Source organism: Penicillium expansum (genome assembly GCF_000769745.1).
Source record: "Penicillium expansum strain MD-8 chromosome Unknown contig349, whole genome shotgun sequence".
Classification (NCBI taxonomy): domain Eukaryota; kingdom Fungi; phylum Ascomycota; class Eurotiomycetes; order Eurotiales; family Aspergillaceae; genus Penicillium; species Penicillium expansum.
Window position 1 is genome coordinate 1 of NW_015971314.1, and position 16,935 is coordinate 16,935.

A 16,935-nucleotide genomic window follows, 5' to 3' on the forward strand; every position below is an offset into this window, starting at 1 on the left:
ACGGAGTGCAATGTGGGCCCGGAGGGTTGAAGAAGAAAGAAAGAAGAAGAGAGAAAAAGTGGGAGGGAGCAGGTATTTATACCTTCCCTGTGGCTTAAGGCGACGGGGAAACTGGGGTGGGTGACGGTTTTTGACCCAAAAGGGAAGGCACGGGGGTGCATGGGTACTTGACCAAACCTGGAAGGCGCATATGGGAAAGATCATGATATTTGACTCAATCTCAAGGAATACACTAACGCCAATCCCATGCATACCTGTCTTTAACCTGTATAGTCCCATGCATCTCCAACAAGCCAAAATACCCAAAATACCAAAAGCTTTTATATAGATATCACTCCTCACCCACGACATCCTCAACCCAATATAGCCTCATATTCCAAAAGGCATGCTCAAGCGCCTCAAACACCGGCAAGCAATACGACCCAGCTCCATCCACGTAACCTTGCAATACACCATCCGAGTCTGCATGCTCAAGCGGTCCACCGAACAACAGCCACGGCTTCGACGGCAGCAATAATTCAAGATGTTTGCGTTCGGCACCGGGGCAGAAGAGCATTGTGTTCGCTGTGATGTGCGAGAAGGCCTCTGGGTGCTTGATGACTGTTATATTCAGCGCTGCGAGGAGGGATTCGTCTAGTGTGTTGAAGACAGGGTCTTGGGCGTAGACTTTGAGATTGGAGGAAGTGGTGCCTGTAATATGGGTGTGTGATTAGCATGGGGTATACGAATTACTGGGTATGCGATAATCGAGGTTAAGAAGAATATCCAAGGAGATCCAAGTATAGCCCCAAGATGAATATATCCAAAACCAAAACCAAAACCAACACAAAAAACTAAATCCAAAAGACCGGGAAACGAACAAGCAACTTGATCCTTAATGCTGGCCAGAGCAGCAAGCTGATAAAGCGACACAGACCGCCGATCAACCCATCCATCACGCAAGAACCCACTCGGGCTTCCGAGCCCAATACAGACAATGGCGTCGACGGGACAGCGGGCCGGGGCGGAAGAAGTAGCATCAGAAGTAGAAGCTTGTTCTTGCGCCCTCTTCAGCCGTTCATCCAAAACGCTCGTCAACTTAGTCCAACTCTCCGAACCCTCCCAACGCTCACGATGAGTTTGGAACTGCGCCTGCAGCTCGGACAGCGTGAGTCGACCCGGTGCTTCTGCGGGGGTCAGGGTGGGTTCTTCGGGGTGGATGGAGGATATCCCGGACTCTGATTCCTTGATTTCAGTTGTGCCTCGCGGACGAGTGCGCATTACGCGCCGCACGTTGCCGCCACTTGCGACATGGGTCCAGCCATCGTCGTCGGTCACTTGGGTTCGTTTTGGGGTTGGTCGTTTTCGATGAGAAGGGTGAGATGTGTGGGGCATATTTTATATATGTATAATTATATAAATATTGTGGTTTTGGAGTTATATATTGATATTGGTTATATTGGATTTATTGAAGCTTTTTTTTTTGGAGATGCGGGGGAAATGCTTGGCGAGACTCCAACTGGCTTACTAAGGAGAATGGCTGGAGTACTTAGGTAGACAGTATACCATTCCAAGTGAAGCTTAGGGTGAGATAGAGCTACATATTCAGGTGAAAAAAGTGAAATGCTTTGCAGGAAAGAAAGTCCAACAATTCAGAACTTATCCTCTGGGCACACTCGCACATCCTGTAAGCGCTCATGTTGTCTCCCCGAACGTTAGCGTGCCCCCTCGGCGCTTCCACCGCTGGTCGCTCAGCAAATCATCGTGCAGTATCACCCTTTAGGTGATGGCACTTGCAGCGGGCTGTGATGATCCTAGGCTACCCCTGCTCTTCATCACTATGCGGAGCCAGTCACAGATGCCTCACCATGCAGTCTCGGTCACATCTGCTTTCCAGGGCTCTGACTCGTCCGCCCTAGTGAAGCCCAGTACCCCTCAAAAAGACCATTTAGCCCTCGAAAATCATGGCTTGGTCTTGGTCTTGGACTTTCTATGATTTTGGTGTCCCATTGTGCCATTTCCGTTGCCCTCCCTCTCTCCTACTTGCTTCGTTCATCCTGCGATCGGATAAATTGAGTCTAAGTCTCGTTCAGCAACAGCTGAATAATTACTGTGCACCTCTTGCAACTTGTCACCGTCGCTGTCGTATCTCACCATGAGCTTCACACAATCCATATCGCGATGGGCTTCTGTCCTGCTCCTGCTGTGCTTGGGTCTGGCGCATGCTCACACCGTCATCACTTACCCTGGTTATCGAGGAAATAACCTCCACACCAACGGCACCGTTTCGCAATCTAATGGTCTTGGTGTCGCCTATGATGCAAAGAATGGCTCACTCATCTACCCGTACGGCATGGAGTGGATTTATCCTTGTAAGCAAAACCTATATTCTCGTCCTTGAACATCAATTACTGACTCGAATTTTCCAAGGTGGTGGTATGCCCAGGTCGACCAACCGTACCAAGTGGCCCGTCAGCGGTGGTGCTGTCGCCTTCCAGCCGGGCTGGTTCCCAGGCCACGCCACTGCCCTGATCTATATCAACCTCGGCTTCGGTGAAATCCCCGACAACATGAGCCACCCTGTTGTCCCACCCTTCCAGATCGTCGGCCCGACCAATAACCCTTACCCCGGTACCGTGTGTCTGCCCCAGGTGCCCCTGCCGGCCAATATCTCCGTCAGCCCGGGCGACTATGCCACAATTCAGCTGGTCGAGACCGCCAAGCACGGCGCTGCGCTATTCAATGTATGTCCCAGCCCCCTCATTTTCCGATCCGCCGATCAATATACTGACTTGTCTCTAGTGCGTGGACATTGAGTTCGCAGAAGATGGTGATGCGTCCGTAGAGACAGTCACTCGCGACAATTGCTTCAATTCGTCGGACATCAGTTTCCAGTACATGTACACGACCAGTTCTATTGGTTCGGGTGCGGCGATGCTAGAGCCTCCGAAATTGTCGGCTGCGGCTGTCGTGCCGCTGTTGCTGGCTGTGGCCTTTGGTGTGTACATGTAGATATGTCGAGCTTTCTTGATTGCATTTGTGTGCGCTCCCTTTTTGTCTTTCCTTTGCGCCATACCCCTGGTTTTCATTAATCTGTGACGCCTCAAAATCAGTGTTGATGATACTACATGTCTATGTCTTTCTGAAATGGATTATATAATTGACGTTTTGGGTCTTTCTGGCGTTCACTGGTGTTTGGGCTTTATTTCTATAGTTCTGTTGAACGAATACACCTGTCCAATTTGAATTTGTTGACGATCTTGTGGAAGAGTAGATTTCAACCTTAGCATGCTCCCATTTTTTGGTCTTTTCCTGTTTCATCATACAGCTTCCAACAGTATTATATCGATGGATCGATGTATCCGTATTAGTCGAGGTTTTGAGCAAATCCTTTTCGGGGTGCGGAGATGACCTCACCTAACCTGAACTCTCCCTATATTAACTCATACAATAAATAGTATGCCCATCGAAAACAAGTCACTTGAAGCACCATTCACCTTGACGAAAACCAGATTTAACTCCTATGTAAGACCCCTTTAAAGATCAGATTGTATATTAAAATTGTATGAGTTAGGGGGAGACCAATCGTCCCGGCAGAAATATGGTCACCAAAACGGTGGTAGGAGTGAGAAATGAACCATGAATTTCTTTTTTCTCTGCAAAAGACTTGAGACCTGCTTTGCTCTACTTTTCTCGAAATTCTTAGATTTCAATGTGAAAAATGTTATTTAGGAAGTAAACTTATTTACGATGGACGTTTGTTGATAGCCGGACCTTCCTGATTAGGACCGACTGCCATACTCACAGTCTTAACTTCTGAATACGGCCATTCCCCTCTCCTTGCCATACCTCACTCATTTAAAAATCGTCCCGAACCAATTCACAATATGTGATATTTTCAAAGGAGCAAAAAAACGACCACTATGAGATTCGAACTCACAATCTCCCGATGACACTATTAACTAGGAGTCGGGTGCCTTAACCATTAGGCCAAGCGGCCAGTCCATGCGGATCCACTCCTATCAGCCATATGGTCGGACTACGCGACTGTGGAGATGAACAGAGCAGGTAAACATCCTATACTTACCATGACAAACTAGAATAAAGAGAATCTATATTCCTATTTAAATACAGCAAGAATAGTCGGCTGCGTATTGGTGATGTCTTTTCAGCTGATCTTTTCGGATATATGTGAAGGCAGTAAAAAAGCATACTTTGTGCAAGAGACTTTTCTATATATAACCAGGATGTCTTTCTCGCAGTCTTTTTAGACGTCTTTTTAATGAGTATTTTGCTTGCCTTCTTCAGTTCCACACAAAGACCGCAGAAGAAGGCAGAGAGAGGCTTAATTTGTGAAATGGACTTTTCTATGTGTAACAGTTGACTAGGGCTAGAAAGTGGTCAGTCTTGGTCGGAAAGCAACTCGTTGAAGCTATCATTGAAAACCACATGCTTGAAACCGAAAGGGTCCCCAATGGTTAGAATCTAAGTGCTGAGATAAATCAGTTTCTTGTGAAACAGCCTATAAGTTGTTAGTATAAACACCAAGACCTCAAACCCGAATCAGATGCAACAAACCCATCTGCAGGTCATAGCCAGCCCTAATCCAAGATTCCTCGCCGCCGTACTTTCGGATGAAGGCTTTAACTAAGTCTTTGCTTGCGTTTGGGACCTCAGAAGCCTTTGGAAGGTGGTCGGAATTTTCAGCGCAGTAACCAAGAAGGAAAATAATATCTTGAGCATCGGTTCTCTTTTTAGCGTCACTGGCCCGATTGGGGATAGACCCGCATTTTGCATTCAGAAGCAATGCCGGCTTCAAAACCTTTAAGTTTCCAAGTGTGATCACTTCGGTCGTTTCATCGAATGTTTCCCGGAACAAAGCAGCAGGCGCGAGGATCTCGATCTCCACAGGCTTTTCAGCCCTATACCATGTGTGATATGTCCTTGCTTCAACCTCAAAGTCCGGAGAACTCCGCAGCAGATTTCTCACAGCAGGAGTTTGGCCCCGAAGGACAACAAAGTCAATATCTTGGGTTGCTCGTTCGGAGCCTAGTGCTGTACAGGCACTGCCACCGACAAGAGCGTATTTTTCGTCGCCGAGTGCATTTCCGAGCGCTGAGAGAGCTGCCCGAAGTGCTTCCGGGGCGTGAAACTCTGAAGACATGCCTGATAAAGTGGTAGCAGGCAAGTTTAAATGGCAAATGCACTTTGTAGGTGATGATGGATTGGGTTGTTATTTGGGGTTATATGACCTGCATATATACCCACTGGTCTACAACATTCGGTGCCTATATTAGGCAGTAATTGATGAAGGAAGTTGAAAAGCCATATGAAAGGGTATAGAAGTATTGTATTCGCAATTATCTACGCTATTCTTTTGTATTATGGAATCCTATATCTCAATCCTACATCTATCATTTGTTACCTCAGGAATTGTTCAAGAATGGAGGCAGATCCTTTAGTAAGTACAAAAGTAGTCGGCCGGGCCTCCATGTTTGACGACGTAATACTTTCATAATCTGATCTATGCAAGATAACACTCCGATGTCTTTTTAGATGTCTTTCTACATAGTTTTCCTTCTCGGCGTAATAGCTAGATGGACACTCATGAGTTATAGAAGTGCCATTGGAAATTGGAATGACAGCACTTATTAGACATGCCGGACCTACCAGGCAGCAGGGAAACCAAGCAAGAATCAGAGAGCTAAATTAGGCAATTTATGACGCTATCCAGAACTAGGAGCTTAGGCATCCGCCAACAGAATAGGTAGTTATCGGTATCCCTCCTACTCTGCCTAACTCTTATTGGAGAATGGTATTCAGATTAGAAATACATAATTTATCAATACGTGAAATTAGTATTTAACGATCTCATCTTCAAACATCGACTGATGCCTCAGTAAGTCACGTGGACTGTATTTATTTGCACCTTGTTAGTCTTTCCTTTGGAAACCTGACGACATCGCTTCTTGTCATTAATCTACAACCTCAGACACCTACACCGAAAGACCATCATACTTGAATCGGTACCTGCACATCTCCGTTGTAGGCTTCATATACGCTATGCCCCATCACGAGTCCGACACCGACAGAAGATACAAGCCTTGTCAAGTGTTATCTGCCCATCAAGTCCCCTACGTCATCTGGTTCGAAGATACTCTTTATCATTTTGGCGTTCCTACAGTCATGTTCAATCTCTATCTACTTGTCTCAGACCTTGATGAGGCGGCCGAATTACTTGTCAAGGCTGGATGGGCTCTTGATTCGCAAGGGCCACGTAAAATCGGGAATGCGAAAGTGGAACTCCCACAAAAGCGACTCGTTTCTCCGACCAGCAAGACAATAATTATCCTTCTCCCGGCTGAGGAGTGGAAGTTCCCTCTGATAGCCGACTCACCTTCTGGCGATGCGCCGTTGACAGCGGACTCACACGAGAACGTGTCATTCCCACCACTACCAGGCTTCCTTGATGCACTGATTGAGAGCTGGCTAGACTGTCCTAGTGATGATGCTATGTTGCTACTTCACTTGGCCTGCCAAATTTCCTATCTCTATGCCCATGTACATTCCCTAAAGCAGCAATCATTTGCCGAACAGATGAAATATGAACATCGTCAGTTTCACTTTGATGTATTGGCAGGAATGGAGACGGGCACTATCCAATTCAGAAAGCACCAGCGTGCTATTCGAGATGCACTCTTACAGGGCCAGTATGAACTACGGGAATGTTCGGCGTCTCGTGATAATGAAGACCTTTTTGATACAGGGAGAGGGGGGATATCCTTATGAATAATACTCAGCAAGATTCTACCATGGTTATTTTTTTCATCATCAAGCGCTTTAAATGCAAAAATCGTTGTCGAATGTCTTAGGGATTTAGAATTGGCATGTAGACGCAGTGGATCTGTGGTCGAATATATAGAATCAGAATCCCAACTCGTATGCCAGAAATATATCGCTAAGCACAGAAAATAGTATAACATCTCCCCAAGATCAGTACAACAAGATTATTATTGTTAGCACAGCATTTACTGGCTCGAGATGCAAAATATCACAGAAGTATTAAGTAGATCATATTGTGTCTCTTGTTGACCAAATCTATGAAAACAACAAGTCTGAAAATAGCCAAGACGACACGCTATCTCGTTTTAGAGCTCACTCGGCCTAAAAAGGGACCAGGGTTGAGATATAAAAGAACGTCAATAATACAAGGTGGGGAGGAAAAACGAGGGTATCATGGAAGCGAAGAACTCCAATGGGCCACACCGGAAGATCAAAAAGAAATAGAAGGAAAGAAGAAGAAGAAGTAAGAGCGAGAGTGTCATACCCAATTTTGGGTCAAAGAAGGTTTTCCAAAAGTGAGTGAGAGAGGAAAGTGGCATACAGGCCACAGCCAAGACAACAAGAGAAAGAAAGGAAAGGGTGAGCCAGAAGAAGCAAACCAAGGGGCGTATATCAGTCATTAAAGATTAGATATCGGTGAAGATAGAATCGATTTTTAAGGAAAGACAACAGTAGCCATCATAAGCCACAAGTCTTCCCTCACAGAAAAGTGTGAAGAGAGAAGGAGAAAGGAAAGGGAAGAGGGAATTAAAAAGAATTAGAGCTGAAGCGTGAAACAAGGGTATTTGTTCAATCGTCTTACTCAGAGTGATGATTACAAGAAGACAGTTCAGGTCCGCGGGGTAAGATCAATCGCGTAGACCGAATGCCTTCCGGAGAAGAGGAAATCGTTTCTTTCGTCCTGAGCCAGCGATTACAACCTCGCGCGCCGAAAGTCCATGGCCATCGGGGTTCGTGACTTCAGAGGTGCCGCCATTGTTGGGATCTGGTCCGTCGCGGGGTGCCTCGGATATCTTTGCAACCGGAGATGCACTGTGAGCATCATCATCCCCATTGACAACGATGCTTCCATTTTGTGCTGCGCCTGCACCATTTGTTGCCGGCACGGGATCCTGTGATTGGAGTGCATACGACGGGGCGCTGTATGGCTGTTCCACGACTGGCTGAAGAGGTTCTTCTTCCTTGGTGTTGTTGGAGTGAAGGGGCCAAGAGTTTGGTCCTGTCGACTGGCGCTTAGAGTTTCTCTTCACTAGCTTAGATGAACGAGTCGGCTCAGGATTCCCGGCAGAAACTGTGGTTGTTGTGATGCCGTGGTTCCCATTCATCATGCCCTCGCTCCGTAATTGATCGAGTTCCAGACGGGACCGCTCTAGGGGGCTCTCGACGCCAGCTTCGCGAAATCCATGTTCCGAGTTCCTGGGTTTCTTGATGCCAAGTCGGGTGAGAAGTCCTCTCTTCTGACCACCGGGAGGCGCCATGATGAACTCCTCCAAGTCTCTCTGCGACATGCCACGTTGTTTGGCCACAGCTGCCATTCCAGACATATTTGGTGCATTTTTTCCGCGGGACCCGTATGCAGAGGCCATTGTCTGAGATGCAAGTACTGGTTGTGCTTGCTGCCGGGCGCCTTCTTCTGAGCTATCTTCCAACTCTGTCGAGTCACCATCGTCAGCACCTTGGCGACGGGGGATACCGCGGACAGGGCGTAACTTATTACGTCCAGGGTCACCTTCATCACTCGAATCTGCGAATCGACTGGTGAAGACCTGGGGCCGGGCTTCATCCTCGCCATCTGAATTTGCGAACCGACTTGCACGCGCCGACTTTGGGGGCGCCTTGGTGAATTTGGCTCTCGGTGGCGCCTTCTTGTTCGTCGAGAAAAAGGAATATCGCTCACCTCCAGTAGGCCCTCGGAGAGTCTTGCGCATTGTGCCATTCGAGGAGCCAGATGAAAGAGGACGATTTTCAAGGTGTGACTCATTGCGCTCTGTTGGAGATTGGACTCGAACGTTAGCACCAGCAGCACCAGATCTCATTGTCCGTCGCATGGAGTGTGTATCTGAACGCGGAGAAGAGCGTTTGAAGCTGCTCGAGGAATCACTTCCATTCGACATTTTCCGGCGGAGAGTGTCAGGTATACCTGTTTGTCCTCCTAAATTGTGGAAAGTCGGACCAAGAGACATTGGACGTGGTTTAGCCTTGCTACCTCGCGGGGAGGTATCGTTGCTCGACCACCGAGGATCCCGAGACGCGCCATTCACGTCCACCGAGATAGGGCGGGGCCGCATAGTGCGCTGTGCTTGGACGTTGGCATTCTGAGCAGTCACGTTGGGAGTTTGCGACTGGATTGGCACTGGCGGGTATGCAGAACCAAGTCCATGGCCAACCGAAGAGGTGGGGAATTCCTCTGCCAGGCGGTTGACCGAATCTTGAGTTGGTGTCACGGAACGCTCTTCGGGTGGTTGACCTGTCACATTTTGTGATTGACTATCCACGATGGCGGCTCTACCGATAGGCCTTGGCGTTGCGTCCCGAGATTCGCTCGCATTCTCCTCGATCGGTGCCGACCTAGGGGCTGACCGGCTATCGACAATTGCATTGATGGATCCAAACCCATCACCGTCCATGTCTTCCGCTGCATCGCTGTAGACGCTATCACCAGACTCCTCCTCAGTATCCACGTCATCCAGCTTTGGAAGGGCGCTCGCTACGGCCTGGGCGCTAGTATTCTTTGCAGTCGAATCGAGAGTGCGGTCTATGCTGGAAGGCGGGAACCCACCCGGAATCCTATACTGTTCCATGCTGGATCTCTTCGTATCGAAACTTTGATTGGTTCCATCTGCTGGGGGTGTAGCAGGCTCGACAGCAATGTCAGGCACGGACAATTTTGAGCTCACGCTAGAATATGGCTGTTTCTCAGTGTCATCATCGGTGACTGTATCCTCTCGTTTGTTGGTATCCGAATGCGAAGTCGGCAAGCTGCCGTTGAGAGACAACTGCTCCAGAGCGCTCAAACCGCGTGGTTGGAAGTATTCATTTGGGAGCGACATATCCGGCCTTGGCGCCATATCAGATGCAGATGAAGAGCTGGACTCATTGTCACTGAAATCTGGGATTGGTGATCTCTTGAGGGGACCACCTCGGCTCCCTCGAATGCTACCGAAAGATGGAAGGACTTGTCGGGGTTTGATGACTACATCCCAGTCATCATCGCTCGCAAACTCCGCGGGCGACTTCTTTTTGCCAACACCAAGCCAATTCATGGGAGATTTGGCTTTGCCGCCGGACGGGAAATCAGGCGTATATTCTTCTGGCGAGGTAGGAGGGCTGGCTGCTATATTGACGACTTCAGCCTCATCATCGAAACTGACCTTGGCAGGCTTCTTCCTGGTGTCCACCCGGGACCCTTCGTCAGAAGCGACTGAGGTACCATCTGATAGTTCGTTCGATGGTAGGACTCGACCGGTTGCCCCAACCCTTCCATCTGGCGATAAAGAGCTTCCCCTTGGGTGTTTCAAGGCCGATTTGACAGGAGATACTGATCTGGGCGGAGGCTGGTGAACTTGATCACCGGCTCCAGCTACAGAGAGCAATCTGGAAAAACGAGCAGTTCGACCTGGGCTGCTTGATTGACGATGTGGCTGCTGCCCTATTTGCAGTTCCGATGAGGGTGACGAGGGCACTGGTGCTGCCTCTACATGATCAGTAGTTGGCGATGCACTCGTTGTGCGGTCTCTGCCTTGCCGTATAGGGATATCTTCGATATTCGTATCGCCATCCTCGGGCTCTTCTCGAACGGTGGATGGCCACCGCTCAGGAAGGACTCGGGAGGATGGGTGTTCACTTTCCACGCTTGTCACAGCAGGCACTGTGGTACCAGTATAATGGTCTAGAGCATCAGCCTCTATAAACGAATTTCGCACGTTTCCACTCCGAACATTCGAACTTGGGCTGTCCTTCGGCACGCCAACCGGGTGAGCTGCAGCACCTGCGGTGCCAGCCAGAGGACCATATTTGTCTGCAACAGGGCTTTCCTCCAGATCACCAGATAACTGTGCTCTAGGCTTCCCTTTTGGATATTTGTCAGATACCTCAGCAATCGATTCTTGAATAGCATCGTGGAGGCTCATCGGATTATTCTCAGACATTGCAGTCGGCGAGGTAGGTCGCGAGCCCATGGGGTACGAGAAATTCACCGAATTCCGGCTCGCCGATCGTTCCAATTCTGGAACGGTCCCAAGACTAGTTATACGTTGATGCGTAGCTAGCTGGATCGGAGACCCTCGCGCATGTTCCCGATCCACGCCCCTCATCCCAGCGCGCGGTGGAGACGATGGAGGCGAACGCATTGATGGTTCCATACTCATCGCACGTCGGTTCGGCAGTTTCCGCGGCGAAAACTGTGTCGGGAGAGAAGGTAATGGAGGCACATCGATGGGTGCTGGTCCGGATCCGACAGGCCCGGAGCTGGTAGCTGGGCGATGAGGGGACTGGTCGCGAAAGGTGCGTGCGCTCATCGAACTATTGCTACTGGAGCGGCGAAGTGTCGCACTCACGCTGGCCGAGCGGCGACCGCCAACGGGGTTAATCTGTGAGTGGGTCGAGCTCCGCCGCTGGACCATGCGCTTTGTCTGGACATTTTCAATGGGGGTCGGGGTAGGTGTGGAGTTGCGGAGCGCTGCTGCCGCCGCTGCGGAGGACAAGCTGGCTGAGGAGGGTTGGGATTTTAGGAAAGCATGGCTGGCGGCGGACTGGGCGGATTGCGCGGCGGGTGTGGAGAGTGGCTAGCGGGAAGGAAGGGGAGCTGTCAGTTTCATTTTCATGCATAGGTTGCAGGTACCCGTTGAATTGCATCAAATGCTGCAACGGGGCCTATTTACAGATAGGGAAATCTGCTATCCTTGGTATTCAACGCGTGAAACACACCTGGTGATGAGCAGAAGCACTTCTCTTGCGACGACCGAAGACCATTGTTCAAAGTCTGGGGGCCTTTTTATGGACTAGAACGGGTCAAAGATCGGATGGCCGGACACTGCTTGGTGCAGCGCCGGGATCCGAAATTGAAGTGGATGAAGGGAATGTGGATCTCCAAATGATGATGCGATGGGTAGCTATAAGAAGTGGGAACTGGGAAACTGAGAAGTTGAGGGGAAACAACTTGGGAGGGATCGACCAAGTCGGGGGCCAGTCAAAAACAAGGAGACACGAAGGCAATGCCAGGTAAGGAGAGCTCAACAAAAAAAGGAGAAAGCAGGAAAAAAAAAAGATCGAAGCCGATCAAGGCAGATCCAGACAGATCCGAGATCGAGAGGAACTTGCGTCATGACTTTGATGGGTCAGGCACAAAAACTTGGTTTACCGCCTTGGTGGACCAACTTTTTTTATGCATTGCTATGCATATCTATGCATCGCTTATATATTATGTCTGGGGTTTCGCAGGTATAATAGCCTCGGTATAACTATCTAAACTATGTTGTACATATGTTGTACTTCGCAGTAAGTTACTGCTTACCTTTTCGCATATATCCCACACATCAATAGTCGGCCGCGTTTGCGGCCTTGTAACATCTTTCTGGTTAGTCTTTCCAGTTATATCTCCAGATTGTCATTCTAGGTGGTCTTTTTCAATAGATATTTGCTCTTGACGGCAGAAGAAGGCGAAGAAAGGCTTAATTTGTGAAATGGACCTTTCTATAGATAACATTTGATATCTCATCTAGTTCCCAATACCAACAATGGCTCTACTACAACACCCCCCTCCACAACATCCAAACCGCGGATCTAAACATTCACATCCTGAAAGCCGGCAAACCCCCACACAACAATAAACCATTGAGAATCCTCCACGGCTTCCCAGAAATCGCCTACTCATGGCGCGACGTGATCACCCCCAGCCCAGCTCGGCTTCGCCCACACCGCAGGCTAGGATACCTGCAGCCATGAGGACGTCGACCTAACAACCTTTTCCCTGTTCAGCCTAGTGCGGGACATTTTGTTGATCGTACACGCGCTAAACCACCGCTTCGTGCGATGCGTCACCGGCCATGCCCGTGACCGTAACATTTTCATCAGATACAGTCCATGAGACCGATGATCAGCCGAATAGACAATACAATTCTCTCTCCAGAAGTACACATCAGAAATCGGCGAGCGCAACCAGGGCAAGCTATCCAATCTCGAAGGATTATGAAGGATGGAATTATCATGTTGTTGGAGCCCACCAAAACCCTAACAAGTGGGCTTACGTCCACGGGTAGGTAGGGGGCAAGCTGCTTACAAATTACAGTCAGTCAGGACCACCGGAGGCTTGTGATGATCCACCTTGAATAAGTACAAATCCCTGGCCTCCGGATTGCATGAGCGTGCTAAATCATGGAGGTGGGACTTTCAGGTTTTTCCGATTCATAGCTTTCAACGGATCCTGATGGTTTTCACTCGATGAAGCATAGTAGTTCATATACAAGAGCATTTACGAGAATTTAAGTCAACAGGTCCGTTTGTACATGGATCTTCGATATAATCTTAATTCAAATGAGATACTTTACATCAAAAGTGATCCAGAATTGGTGCTAACACAACTGCCTGTGGCATTCGTGTCCTTCATCAAGTAGACGTAAGCCTCGGCAACTTCTTCGGACACACCGACCTTGCCCAAAGTCGTACCATTCTTAAAGTCCTCAGGTACTCCCTCTGCACCCCAGAGCGGGGTTTCAACAACGCCGGGGCTGACAAGATTGACCCGAAGCGGCTTCAGGTCTAGGGCGAGGTTTCGGGTCAGCCCATGGAGACCGGTGAGGTAGCCAGCCATCAATGACCACCCGGGGAATGCCTTTTGAGAACCACTCCCGGTAGTCAAGGTGATGGACGACTTGTAGCCGGGGGTCAAGAATCGAGGAGCGAGCTTAGCAAGCAAGAGCGGGACTGCAAATCGAATATGGCCTGCCCGCTGGATTGCTTCGAGATCAATGGTGTCCAAAGGTTGAAGCGCTAGACTATCGCCGGCGGTGTAGACGATATGATCAATTTGGCCAACTGCGGAAAGGACCTGCTCTAAGCCTCTCTCAACATCTTTTGTAGAAAGATCCAAGACGTGTCCTTGAACTTCAAAGCCAGGGCTTTCCCCTTTCAACCCCGCGACACTCTTGGCAATACGTTCTGCGTTGGAAGATACAATGTGGACTTTGGCTCCCTCGGTGAGACATTTGGCAGCAACGCCATATCCAATACCAGAAGAGCCCCCGAAGATGAGAACCGTGGAGCCTTGAATGGAAGGCATTTAGATGATTTTGGATGTCACTGATTCCTCACGCAGAATCGGGGGCTTTTAGAATTAGTATTGACTTGATTCTTAAATTCGGTAATAAGAAAAGTCTGCTTGAGTTTTTTTTTGGTTATTTGTACATTACCAAGCAAAACGCCAAATTGATTGCATCATCAGACAGGGATAGGAGCGGGGATAAGGCATCGGAGACCGCTGAAGACGGAAATAAGGAATAGTCCCACGACGATTGTGGCACTGACATTCATCCATGGTCCTGACTTATAGTGGGTCTTACGTTGGTATACGTAAAATTCTTGTATTTTCTTTCTATTAGTACTTGCTAGCTCTTCAACACATACAAAAGCTTTATTAAGTCCTTCCTTGCCCATTTGCTTTGCTATATTGATCTTGTAGCAACATTTATCCTTTGCTGGGAAGAACCTCGAGCCGCCTTGTGCTTATGTCTTGAGAAATGGACTGAGGTAAATATCAGGAGTCTGGTGCTATTGGACAGTTAATTATTTTATATATCGCCATTTGGAACTGTGGGAGAAGGGGCTGGAAAGACATGAGAACTATATGATGAGAGCAAGGACATGGGAACTATTATTTGAATGAACTAGATACATTGCATTTGCGCTCACAGATTGGGTGGCGTAGGGGTAATGCATCCAAAGTTAACGCTGGCATTCAAATAGGCTACTAACCCCATCTTGGTCAATCTCCTTGTATGGAGTCGTATACTCCGCCACATTTGTAGCTGCACTTGTTGTGACGGGCGAATAGAGAGAGTATAGTTGATGATGACTGGGAGCTGAAGAACCCTCAAAGATGGCATAGTTAAATAACAAATTGCTGATTGCTTCCGGCTCAGGGTGATACAAGGCAACATTTGACTCCATAGTGAGAATTGATTGATTCTTGACTTCATTGATCGAATCGTCTCGGGTTCGTGGTATGGAAAATCCCCATCCTGATTCGTCTTCGGCTAAAGGGAAATCTTCCGGCTTCACCGTCTCGGGCTACACTGACGTTGGCTATAAGCCTTATAAGATTCCAAACAGGCTTGTGGATCAAATATGGCGTACACAGCACTCACATTTTGAGCTGGCAACCCTGAGTCGCTGTGGATGTCCGTAACCTAGCTTCCGGCTCGAATCGCTGCAGTTGGATAGATAGGATGATATGGTGATGTTGCTATGAGCCAAAAATCAAAATGGTATTATGGGGATTTTCAAGACCCTGTTCAGTCCTGCTTCTGATACGATGATGTAACTACTCATTGCTCCACCTTGGAGAAGCTCTAGGACTACTTGGTTCTTCTTAGACTGCCTAGTCTTCTCAGACTACTCGATCTTTCCAGACCACCTAGTCTCCCTAGACCTGTCTTCTCAGACTTCTAATGTTGATTGCACTCGAACTGTGGTTGACAGTCCAAAGATGATTTCTATACCGTAGTAATTTTCCATACGCAGTAGTTCCCCAGACGGAAGAGGGCTCTATATGGAAGAAGACTACATATAGAGACTCACGGAAACCTGATTACCAACCCGAAGCTGGGGTGGTAAACGTGAGATATCATTGGCTAGCTAGATGTTCCGTTTCTAGATAATGGTTCATAGCCAACGGCAGATATATGATTCTCTAACTAACTAAAAATGATGAAACCCGCTAACTACTTCTACAATCTGTGCGGATAGCGATGACTAACTATATTATGCACTTTTGTATGGTATGTATGCCTGGTGCCAGTTGTCGCATGATTTTCGAGGTATAATACTCGGTTTCAACCATGTATCCTGACTTGGTATTCAACATAAACGACTATACTCGTTTTTTTACACTTACCGCCACATCCTCACAAGAGAGGAAACCCATGCTGGGCTTGCTAGACACCGCTAGTCGATGACGCAGTGGTTTCCCGAGCTTGCATTCGAGCCAACTATCAGGGCTTATTTGATTATCTAAAAGTAATACCAAGTGCATAGTAATGGAGTGACAAATAATTCATTAAGCCGTTACTATATTGAGCGAATAGATCTCAGAGTGCTCAGAACCCCTAGAACACGCCTGCGACTTCGTCATTACAAGGCCGCACCTTGTCCATTTCATCGACCCCGTTCATAGCACATCTTCACGCACAGAAGCATACCCCCAGTATCCGCAAGTTCCTGAACTACACACGGAGAAAATTGGTTATTTGCAATTGTTATCGCGACAGTCTAGCTCTTGGTAGATGGCATTGCATCCCCTCTTACCAGAATTAAGCTTTTGCGAATACTGCTCCGACAAACTGGTCTGCCACTAGTCAAATCCCACTACCCCATTGCACGGAGGGTCTGTACTTCCGTCCGTCTATTACAGGGTGATGGACAACGGAGTTTTCGGAGGGCGAGCTGACGGCTTTATTCTGGATGAATGTGGTTGCTAATGGTTACTTTGCTGGGTTGAAGTCTATTTTTTTGAGATGGTTTGAGGCGGAGAGGAGCTTTAAAAATTGCAGGGAGGAGTTGCTTGTGGCGGACAGGAAGGGTTATGATTTTTATTTTGTAATGAGGAGACAGGGAATTATGTTAGAGAGGGAAAGAAGTGGGAGTGGAAAAGGAGAGGTGGGAATGATTAGGTGTAAAGTCTTCGAAGTTTGGACATTGAGTTGGCGTGCATGGAGATCCCTATCAATAGTATGATGTAGCTTGATTTTAGTAAATTTGTATGCTTTCTTGACTTTCTATCGCTCTTCCATGTACTTGTGTGTTCTTCTTTACTGTTCTTCCGTTGTGTTCGTGGTGGAAGCGTCAAGCTTTCCCACACGTCATAACGTATCTTGACCAGCTGGCGTCGACCTTGCTTCT

At 48.2% G+C, this 16,935-nt stretch overlaps 6 protein-coding genes across 6 annotated transcripts; 2 read left to right on the plus strand and 4 right to left on the minus strand.

The window, feature by feature from the left end:
- Positions 1–331: 331 nt before the first annotated feature.
- PEX2_097750 (SRR1 family protein) lies at positions 332–1,374 on the minus strand (the record flags this gene model as incomplete). The annotated part of the gene is made up of 2 exons (XM_016747045.1): positions 332–690; positions 861–1,374. 2 exons carry the CDS (start codon positions 1,372–1,374, stop codon positions 332–334), a joined length of 873 nt encoding a protein of 290 aa, XP_016598394.1.
- A 760-nt stretch (positions 1,375–2,134) lies between these two features.
- On the plus strand, positions 2,135–2,991 carry PEX2_097760 (copper acquisition factor BIM1-like domain-containing protein; the record flags this gene model as incomplete). The annotated part of the gene is made up of 3 exons (XM_016747046.1): positions 2,135–2,351; positions 2,410–2,723; positions 2,782–2,991. 3 exons carry the CDS (start codon positions 2,135–2,137, stop codon positions 2,989–2,991), a joined length of 741 nt encoding a protein of 246 aa, XP_016598395.1.
- A 1,490-nt stretch (positions 2,992–4,481) lies between these two features.
- PEX2_097770 (uncharacterized protein) lies at positions 4,482–5,143 on the minus strand (the record flags this gene model as incomplete). Its single annotated transcript, XM_016747047.1, has 2 exons — positions 4,482–4,501; positions 4,558–5,143. 2 exons carry the CDS (start codon positions 5,141–5,143, stop codon positions 4,482–4,484), a joined length of 606 nt encoding a protein of 201 aa, XP_016598396.1.
- An 899-nt stretch (positions 5,144–6,042) lies between these two features.
- Positions 6,043–6,768, plus strand: PEX2_097780 (uncharacterized protein; the record flags this gene model as incomplete). The annotated part of the gene is made up of 1 exon (XM_016747048.1): positions 6,043–6,768. The coding sequence occupies one exon, from the start codon at positions 6,043–6,045 to the stop codon at positions 6,766–6,768; it is 726 nt and encodes a 241-aa protein (XP_016598397.1).
- Positions 6,769–7,670: 902 nt separating this feature from the next.
- On the minus strand, positions 7,671–11,793 carry PEX2_097790 (uncharacterized protein; the record flags this gene model as incomplete). The annotated part of the gene is made up of 2 exons (XM_016747049.1): positions 7,671–11,606; positions 11,749–11,793. The coding sequence occupies 2 exons, from the start codon at positions 11,791–11,793 to the stop codon at positions 7,671–7,673; spliced, it is 3,981 nt and encodes a 1,326-aa protein (XP_016598398.1).
- Positions 11,794–13,363: 1,570 nt separating this feature from the next.
- On the minus strand, positions 13,364–14,098 carry PEX2_097800 (oxidoreductase, short chain dehydrogenase/reductase family; the record flags this gene model as incomplete). The annotated part of the gene is made up of 1 exon (XM_016747050.1): positions 13,364–14,098. The coding sequence occupies one exon, from the start codon at positions 14,096–14,098 to the stop codon at positions 13,364–13,366; it is 735 nt and encodes a 244-aa protein (XP_016598399.1).
- Between the last annotated feature and the right edge of the window lie 2,837 nt (positions 14,099–16,935).